Source organism: Protomyctophum parallelum (assembly GCF_964188405.1).
Source record: "Protomyctophum parallelum genome assembly, chromosome: 7".
In the NCBI taxonomy this organism is placed as follows: Eukaryota; Metazoa; Chordata; class Actinopteri; order Myctophiformes; family Myctophidae; genus Protomyctophum; species Protomyctophum parallelum.
The window spans coordinates 39,410,687-39,420,456 of NC_139705.1; the positions used below are offsets into that span (position 1 = coordinate 39,410,687).

Consider the following 9,770-nt stretch of genomic DNA (forward strand, 5'->3'; position numbering starts at 1 on the left):
TTTTCACCAGTGTGTTGACGTTGGTGTGCCTTCAAGTTGCTTGACGCGCCAAAACGCTTGTCACAATGTTTACAGCCGAAAGGTCTTTCACCAGTGTGTTGACGCTGGTGTTCCTTCAAGTTGCTTGACGTGCCAAAACTCTTTCCACACTGTTTACAGTCGAAAGGTCTTTCTCCTGTGTGGATACGCTGGTGTGTCCTCAGGTTCCCTGACTCACTGAAACTCTTGTCACAATGTTTACACTGGAAAGGTCTTTCTCCTGTGTGGATACGCTGGTGTGTCTTCAAGTTGCTTGACGCGCCAAAACTCTTGTCACAATGTTTACAGCGGAAAGGTCTTTCACCAGTGTGTTGACGTTGGTGTGCCTTGAAGTTGCTTGACGCGCCAAAACTCTTGCCGCAATGTTTGCATTGGAAAGGCTTTTCTCCGGTGTGGCAACGCCGGTGAGTCTTCAGGTTACTTAACACATTGAAACTCTTGTCACAGTGTTGACAGTGGAAAGGTTTTTCTCCAGTGTGGATGTTCTGGTGTGTCTTCAGGTGACTTCGCTGACTGAAACACTTGTCACACTGTTTGCAGTGGAATGTTTTTTCTCCAGTGTGGAGACACTGGTGTCTGTTAAGAGTGCTTAAATGACTGAAAGTGAAACTCCTGTCCCACTGTTTACATTTGTGAGTTTTCTTTACTTCTCCTTTCTGAGTTTTGGCAGACTGTTGATCATTGGATCTTGGTTTGCCTTCTGCGTCTTCTCCTTGGTTCAGGCTGGTTACAGAGCTGATTACTTGCTGGAAGGCTGCCGAGGTGATCTGTCCATTTCTTTGCATTTGGAAGTAGAGGTCTTTGTGGCTCCTCTTCATGTGTTTATCGAGGAAGATCCGAGATGTGAATGTGAAAGCATATGGACACTCAGAACAGGAGAAAACCGGAGTCTCTGAAGATTGGGACATTAGGAATGGAGATGTAAGTGGAAAGGACTGAACCAGAAAGGAATTTTTGTTGAGCTGGAAGATGTTACTCTAACTACATTTTCACATTTTATATATTATTACAAGCTGAACGTGTGACTCTGGTCTGACATCACTCACAACACAAATGTTACATTGCATTCTAAACTATGCTGATTTGCGCAGGCATTCAACGTCAGCAACCTGTTGTCAGGGGTACTGTCAACAAACACCTGCCCGGAGATGTGAACTGATCATACTTCCTTGCCCCTGAAGTGGCGAGCTGCCGCGTTTTGGACTAACTTGGGCGTGACAGGCTTAAGTTAAAGTGCATTACAGTAGTCGAGTCGGATGAGATAAAAGCATGGATAAGACGTTCAAAATAAAAAATGTTTACAGCAGACTAGACTTTGGCTAACAGCCTCAGCTGATAAAAGTTGGAACAGAGTTAATATGTTTAAACTTAAACTTAAAATGACCACCGGTTTTAAAAATGGCTGTAGAGGGCCCAGATCCAGAGAGGAGGTGTCACAGGCGCGCAATTTGGAATGCCACCAACATTCCAGGATTCCACCAACGTTCCAGGATCCAGGACCCGCCTTACCATGTGTCTGATTGGCTCCCGGGCAGGCATAGTTTTACTGAGGTTATGTATAGTTTTACTGATGTTAGATTATAGAGTTAGGTTTAGGGTTAGGGTTCCCCTTCATTGTCAATGGCATTTTTAAAACAAACATGTTACATGGCACACAAGTTTATGGACAAAAAGCTGTATAGTCTATAGGAGGGGCTAGCACCCCTCAAAAATAGACACTATGATGTAAAATTCTCCATTCATTGTCAATTGGAATTTAATGTTTGTGACGGAAATCTACACTAATAGCTGAATATAGGAGGGGGCAGAGGGCCCCTCAAAAATCAAACCCGGAGGGAGGAGGTACATGGAAAAAAGGATGAGGCCAAGAATGTTGACCCCTCTATCACACAGTGTTATAGAGGGGTCAATTAATACAGTTGCACTTGCAACCACTATATTAATGGCAAGCCATTAAAAAAATATGAACTATCCCTTTAATACTCTATGAGGTGGGGGGCGCGACGTCATCATTGTGCGCAAAGGCAAAGAGAAACGAGTGTGTGCTTTCGGTCTTGGATGAACCGTGTTATATGGTGTTTACAATTGTTATTCACGGTGTGTTCGTTTGGTAATTCGTTGAGCAAGGTAACATGTTAACCTTTTACACTTCGGCACATCAGTTCATGAAGATATTCTATCACGTGATCGTGATTATACTAATGCACAGAGGGAGATAGCTGCGGAGTAGTAGTGAATAGTAGCTGGTGTGGAACATCCGGGGTGTTTGTCCTGTGCGACGCTCTTCAATGTGTTGAAAAAAGTATTGTATTTTATCTATAGCAACAGACTGATGAAGGCAATCATTTAGTGCACCAGATATTACAATGTTGTGCGGTGTTAGCTGCAAGTATGCAGCCCCATATTGCGGGTTAGCTTGCAAGCAATTTAGCATGCGTATCATACTCATAGCCATTATAGGGCTACAAGCAACTTAGTAGCCCTGGCTAGCAACTTAGATGCTATAAATGGCTGCTAAGTGCTAACATACAACAATGCATAGAATATGACATGTACAGGCTATGGCTGTTTTAAATGATGCAAAACAATATAGTGTTAAGACTACCCAGGCCAATCCAGAGACTCCAGAACCATGATGCATTGACATAAAAAGATAATGACAATATTAGCCGCAATATGCAACACTAGGTTTTTGTTGAAAATTGCATTTCCGATCTGCTTGTAAACGACGTTAAACTCACCAACACCAACATTGCAGCTGTGTAGGGAAAGCTTAAATTATCCTCTTTCAAACGGCAACACGTTTGTTTCATAAAAATCCACTGTAGACATGTTATGAGCTACTTTGTACTTTCTGTCGAGAAGAAATTCTGTGCAGGTGATTCTTTTTCTATTTCTAACTATTGGAGTTTGGAAGCGCCCGTCGAAGTCGAACAGTCCTGCATGCGTATTGCGTACCACCTGTTTCGAATTTGCACATAATGCAGGAGGCAGCAACACGTTTTTATTAACGGGTCGTGCGGGTCGTGCTTACCAACTCCAACACTAGTTTTGTGCTGAGTAGCAGTTCTTGTGGTTGAGAGAAAGACATCTAAATAATGCAGTTATAATCAAAATTATGTTTTTGCAGTATGAACGAGTTTATAAGGTCATACTGTACCCCTCAGCTAACACACAAAAAATATCATGGCACGGAATTTCTTGACAGAAAGTAGCTCATAAGTCATAACATGTCTACTACGTTGGAATTTTATGAAACAAATGTTATGATGAATTTAACATGGTGAACCCTATTGTAAACAGTGTAATGCTTTATGGTGTCGTCCACAGTTAACAGTTTTGTATTGAGTTGTGCTTGAAATGTACTGTAATTCTCTAAACTGTTAATAAATACATCAATCAATCAATCAAAACCACCAGACAAGTGGTGGCAAATATTGACTTTTGGTAGAAAGTATGTCAGCAAAACTAGCCACATAGCATGTATGTAACCAAACCAGTTTACTGCCAAAATGTCCAGATTCACTGCTGAATTTGGCGGTTGAAAATGACTGACTTTGTTGTCCTGCTGTTTGCATCTTGTCTAATGTTTATCTTTTCTGCAGGATGCCTCTGCCTCCAGCGTTGTTGGCTCGCTTGGCCAAGAGAGGAATTGTGAAGCCGACAGATCAAGGTAGCCATGTGTAAGAATGTGTAATTATGACTTGCTGTGTCAAGACTGGCAGCCCAAACCAAATATTTGGCCTATCCAGATTGGTTTGAAGCTGAACAAGTCTGAAGAACAGCAAGAAAACACAATGGAAGATTTTTGCTTATCATATTTGAGCCACATTTCTAGGTGGTTTGAAATACGATTCAAAACTGATGTCAAGCTGTGTCTGGGGGCGCCCTCTGGCCAAGTGGTCCAGGCGCATGCCACATATAGGCTTTGGCTCGACAGCGTGTCGCGTGTTCGAGTCCCGTTCATGACGACCTTTGCTGCGTGTTTCTCCCCTTCTCTCTCTCCCTCTTTCCTGTCTATCTTCACTTGATTACTATCAATAAAGGCAAAAGCTTAAAACAAATCTTTAAAAAAAAAGAGTTGTGTCTGGGCTGTGGTCTTCGGACACTGAAGCCTATCATATTTCATCGTAAAACAGTGTCGCTCACTGAAAATAACAGATCTACAAGCTGACAACTTGTTGCGATGCTGCACATTTAGCTTGTTGATCTGCTATTTTCGGCAATTTACACCATCGTCCGATATAATGTAAATTATACACAGCAACCAATGCAGATAGGTTGACGATGTCTGAATACACAAATCCGACATGATCACTTGCAAATAACATTGTGGACAATGAGTTAGTTCTAAAGATAACATTTGAGAAATCCGGTTCACCTGCGCTCTGACAAAGCCTTAACGTGTTAGGCTATCATGTAAACATAACATTTACCTTACATTTGATGATTTTGTGCTCATCCATCTAGATGGTGATGAGGAGATCATTGCAGAGGACTATGATGATAACAATGTTGATTATGAGGCCACCAGATTAGAAAGTTTACCACTAAACTGGTACAAAGTATTTGACCCTGTTTGGTAAGTGATGGCTGTATAATCCTTTTATCTGATTATCACCACAATACACTTGTATTATCTTTGCACACAAGAATGACTTGGATGAAAAGAATGTTGCCAATTATTTTAATTTGTTTTTATTTTAAGAGCCCAATTTAAATGTAGTTGGTCGAGTTAGTTTTCAAGGCACATTTAGAGTTTACATTTTTTTTTTCTTGAAATTACTAGTTTAAATTTTGGTTTATTCCATTTTAGTTTCATGGTTGATTTTTGCATTGGGTATAAGCATTTCTCATGTATGATTAAATAATTAAAGTCTGACTGACTTTCCTTTGTGTAAATAGCTGACATTGACCATTTTAAACATGTAACTCTATTTGAAGGAATGTGTTTGATCACATCTGTTGGTGACATAAAACACATGTTATAAGACTGCAAATTGAGGGGACACCCAGCTCCATATAGAAACAGCTTGACAAAGAAAAAGTTGGTGAGGTTAATAAATCATCTATATGGAGCTGAATGTTCTGTTGTTTGCTATTTTCTTGATCGGTATTCACAACAAAACCAGCAACTCTTTTACTGCTGTACCTTCATGACTGCAAATTACAATCCACAGTGGCCTCCCTTACTACTGGAATGTGGAAACAGATTTGGTGGCCTGGCTGTCCCCAACCGACCCAACTTCTGTCATAACAAAACCTGCCAAGAAGCTGAGGGGTACAGTATGACCTTATAAACTCATTCATACTGCAAAAACATCATTTTGATTATAACTGCATTATTTAGATGTCTTTCTCTCAACCACAAGAACTGCTACTCATCACAAAACTAGTCATTGCTTGAAAGTGTTTAAAAAGTTGTGAAATGTTTCAACTTTCCAGTATTGGCAATGCAATATTTTAAACATTTGAGGAATTTTATTAGAGTAAGAGTGACATTTTTGTTCCAGTATTGGCAATGCAATATTTTAAACATTTGAGGAATTGTCACAATTAGGACAATTAGCCCAGAATATGGACGCTGGGGTTCATGTGATTAACCCATTTAGCTATTGAAAAATAGCAGATCTACAAGCTCATAGCGTGCCATCGAGTGGCGCGCTACGAACTTGTAGTTCCGCTATTTTTGAATCGTGAAAATATTTATTTCAGAAAACTGGAGAATTTAGAATAATTGTTTTAAATGTTGAGGTCATGTTGGTTCCTACCAGTGGAGGGAGCAGAGGACAGAGTCGAGCGGCCGTTTGAGAAGCCAGATGTCAGAGACAGAGAGCGGGAGAATAAAGAGAGGGAACGGGAGCAGAGAGAACGACTAGTAGACAGAGATGACGGCAGAGACAGAAGGAAGCAGAGGAGAGAGGACATCGCTCCCTACGGCAAGAATAAGCGAGGAGGTATCAGTTATATCCATGTTCTGCTGAACAGCATGTTTTCAATTACTGTGATTATTGTATTTTTCATTTATTTATTTTTTCATTTCAACCTTTATTTAGTTCTCGGAGAACACACTGAGGGCTGGGACCCTCTTTTTCAGTGGTGCCTTGATTACAACACATCACAATGTACGGGGGGGGGGGGGGGGGGGGACAAAACATAACATAAAACAAGAAAACAAAACATAGATAAATAGAGTTAAATTACTGGTAGTAATAAGGGAACATTGCATAGTGCTCAATTAAAACAGGTACAGTTGATATTTACCAGCGTTGATATGTCAAGTTGAAAGCGATATAGAGAAGGAAGAGAGCTGTATTTTAGTGAAGTCTGTAAGGTGTTCAAAGTGTGTGGGGCAGCGCACTTGAAGGCAGATTTTCCAGATGTAGTGGAGGCATGTATGGTCTCAAGCATCAAATATTCTTGAGAGCGTGTAACATACCTGGAATTGTTATCTGTTTCAGGAAGGAAAGATGATGAGATGGACCCAATGGATCCTAGTGCTTATTCTGATGCTCCAAGGTAATGAGGAAGCTAGCTGACCTCACCTTTTATTCTTTAAAAAAAAACTATTTAAGCCCTATTTTCATAAATAAAAAATGTCTAATGGTGATGATATGCCAGGGGAAAATTGGTTAAACCTAAACGCAAAGTATAGATCGCTAAACCACAGCTTGCATTATAATTTATTAATCACTTGACACAAACCTTTTGACCAGTTGCCATGCTGTATGAATACCATCCTTTCTTGGTTATAGGGGCACGTGGTCCACGGGCTTGCCCAAGCGTAACGAGGCCAAGACGGGTGCAGACACCACAGCGGCAGGGCCTCTGTTCCAGCAGCGTCCGTATCCCAGCCCAGGTGCCGTCCTCAGAGCCAACGCAGCAAATAAACCACCGCCGGAGTGACCAGAACTCAAGAACCAACAGAACCATGACTCCTCTTTGTCACACAACCCCTCAATTTTGTCTGTTGTCTCCCTCACTGGACAGAGTTGTAACCATACACAATTCACATAGACGGACGCTACATAGGCCACTCGGGTCGTACATCATAGTGGCAGGGGAATCTGGCCATAAACCGACTATGAAAAATATGTCTGTTTATATACAAGTACCTGAGATTAAACATGTTTCGGTTTCATAATCATTCAAGTTAGATAAGGTGTTTTGAAATGAAAACTAATTTTTACTTTTAAGTATCCTATATCCTAACTGCATCTGTAACAAACCAAACCTCTTGAGAATGCATTGAGTTATGATTTTAGTTGTGGATGTGTACCTCCTGCTTCAATAGACATACATGCATAAGGAAACACGGCTTGGCCATGAACCAATCCTTTATCAACTTGTATATTCATCCCTACATGATAGCGACGCATCCAGTCTCTAATCTGGTGCTTTACATAACTGACATGGTCAACCAGTAAGTGTGTCCTACCTGACAAGGGTGGTAAACGTCTCAATGGAGAGTAGGGAGACCACCTCCGACCACTGCAGATGTACTAGTTGTATTAACATTCTTTATACAGATTGGTTAAAATGTTTTGTTTAACTGACTCAGATTGTAGCTTTGATGTGCATTCTGAAGTGGGTGTGCAGTGGGCTATATAGATATGCTGCACTGTAACTTTCTTCTTTACCCTGGATTTGAACCTGGTTTCCTGCATAAGTGCTGAAATCTTTTACCAGTGCGTTAAGAGCTAGCCGGCTTGCTCAGGGCATTTATTGAATCTCTTGACCATCAGGTCAACATTTGTCAGATCCTGTATCTGGGAGAGACATGACCTTGCTCGGAGATAAAATACCACCCCAATTGTATAAGTTACTAACATACAGAACAGATTGAAGAAAGTTACACAGTGCTGCTTTAATGTCTGGATACTCAACTGTAACACCAGTGAATCCATGTTTGTTTATTTTTAGTACAGTTGTAAATATGACCCCCTGTATCATGACCTTGAAGTGACCTCATTGTTACTTTTGACTTGAGGATGGATTTTGCTAATAAATTAGATTGTGTAAAATGTATTTAATGAAATTCATATTTATTTGCATTAGATGGTACATTGTATAAAAACACAGACAACTACTATTACACACTACAAAATTGCAATACCACAAAACAAAATATGAATTCCATTTTCTTTTTTTAATGGAGATGAATGCCGGTCAGTGGTCAACAGCTCCAACGTAATGACAAATATTGTCATAATCGAGGGTGAACACCTTCTCTTCATAGCGGTCTAGTACCATGGCTTTGCATCGGTCCCTGTCACGCTGCAGAATACGACCCACCTAAAACACAAATTCAAAACCTCATCTCTAGGACAGGAATTGAATGAAGAACATAGCCTTGACTAATATCACTCGATCGGTGTCTCATAGGTGGGTCTGAGGGCAGTTCAGTCCACCAGTGACATCATCGTTAGGTAGATTTCTTTTTAAACAATTTTAAAAAAGCATTTTTTTTATCGTGAAAACAATGGCTTCCATTTTGGCATTGCAACTTTTCAGGAATAGAAATCCTGCAGTTTCTATAGCTTGTATTCTAGGGATGTTGATTATATCGATATACGATATAATGAATTGCTGTTATGGGCGATAACCGATATAACCAATTTTCTTTGGCCAAAAAAGGCTTATAAACTCCAACTTGTTGACTGTTTTGAAAGCTTCCCCAGAAAGCAATTTGCAGCCTTCATCAAACAAAAGTCTTTTCAGGCTTTTTACATTTTTTTTTCTATTTTCTAAAATATCTGCTAAAACCGATACCATTACCGATATATCCTTTTAAGGCCAATATCGGCTGGTACCAATGTGTTTGCTGATTAATCTCCCATCACTATTGTATTCCCCATCGATGATGGGGACAGGTTTCTGAACTGCTCACAGCCCTCCTATGAGGCACAGAACAAGTAGGAAAACATTGTGGTATTTTATCATGATCATAGTGAGGACCAATTATATGAAGATAGATTTAAAAATGGTTTTGATTGATTGATTCAAATATTTATTAACAGTTTGCAGAATGGGTACATTTCATATGAAAGCACAACTCAATACAAAAAGTAAAAACTGTTACTTTGTCAATACACTGGTCAAACATTACAATTGTTTATAACAGGGTCCACCATTTTCAATTCATCGGAACATTTACAGGCGTATACAAATATACACTTCTATATAAGAAAAAAGAAGAAATTATCATTTAAGGAGGTAAAAAATAAATAAAATATACAGTAAGGGAAAAAAGGGGGTGGGGGGACTCGGATTTTACAGGGGCCAGTTTAGAAAAGATGCCCTTCGATCCGCCCCCTTCTCCAGAAGACTTGCAGGATTTTGCACAGACGCAGCAGAAGTTTGGGACAGTTTTTATACATGCACTTTGTATGAAGTGCCACTCGGTCCTGGAGCAGAGCTTGCCTTTGCTTTGCGGACAACCTCCCTGACCCTGACTTCCGTTGCAGCTCCGACATGTCGAACTGCACATCTGGTTCAGGGGGTTCTATGAGGTTGTTGCACTCTCCCAACTCCTGCTCTCTTGCGGGGTCGCTGTACGTCTGCTTCAGATGTTTGTCTATCTATGTCTTCCTGCAAGGAGGCCAGTTTTCCACTGCGCTTTTGCCCCAGCAAATCCTTGGTGAACTTGAAGGGGTTAGGGTTAGCAATGAAAGCATGCAGCACGTTTGCGTGCCCTCCTGCCGCCTTCCATGCCTCATGCCACTCAGCCC

General features: G+C 40.6%; 1 protein-coding gene across 2 annotated transcripts; it reads left to right on the forward strand.

The window, feature by feature from the left end:
- The first annotated feature begins 2,056 nt into the window (after nucleotides 1-2,056).
- Nucleotides 2,057-8,063, forward strand: LOC310861494 (polyglutamine-binding protein 1-like). Of its 2 annotated transcripts, XR_014569489.1 has the most exons (8): nucleotides 2,057-2,166; nucleotides 3,645-3,712; nucleotides 4,510-4,621; nucleotides 5,220-5,320; nucleotides 5,814-5,996; nucleotides 6,501-6,558; nucleotides 6,795-7,794; nucleotides 7,862-8,063. XR_014569489.1 is itself a non-coding variant. In XM_083768956.1 (7 exons), exons 2-7 carry the CDS (start codon nucleotides 3,646-3,648, stop codon nucleotides 6,943-6,945), a joined length of 672 nt encoding a protein of 223 aa, XP_083625082.1. In that variant the 5' UTR covers nucleotides 2,057-2,166; nucleotide 3,645; the 3' UTR covers nucleotides 6,946-8,063. The 2 variants fall into 2 exon arrangements, 1 of the variants encoding a protein (XP_083625082.1); XM_083768956.1 differs by having other exon boundaries at nucleotides 6,795-8,063.
- The last annotated feature ends 1,707 nt before the right edge of the window (nucleotides 8,064-9,770 follow it).

Bases quoted from the DNA above. Each gene is read 5' to 3' on its own strand.
- LOC310861494 (XM_083768956.1), top strand. From the start codon at position 3,646: ATGCCTCTGCCTCCAGCGTTGTTGGCTCGCTTGGCCAAGAGAGGAATT. The intron at 4,622-5,219 runs GTAAGTGATGGC...TACAATCCACAG, and splicing joins AAAGTATTTGACCCTGTTTG to TGGCCTCCCTTACTACTGGA. The intron at 5,321-5,813 runs GTACAGTATGAC...GGTTCCTACCAG, and splicing joins ACCTGCCAAGAAGCTGAGGG to TGGAGGGAGCAGAGGACAGA.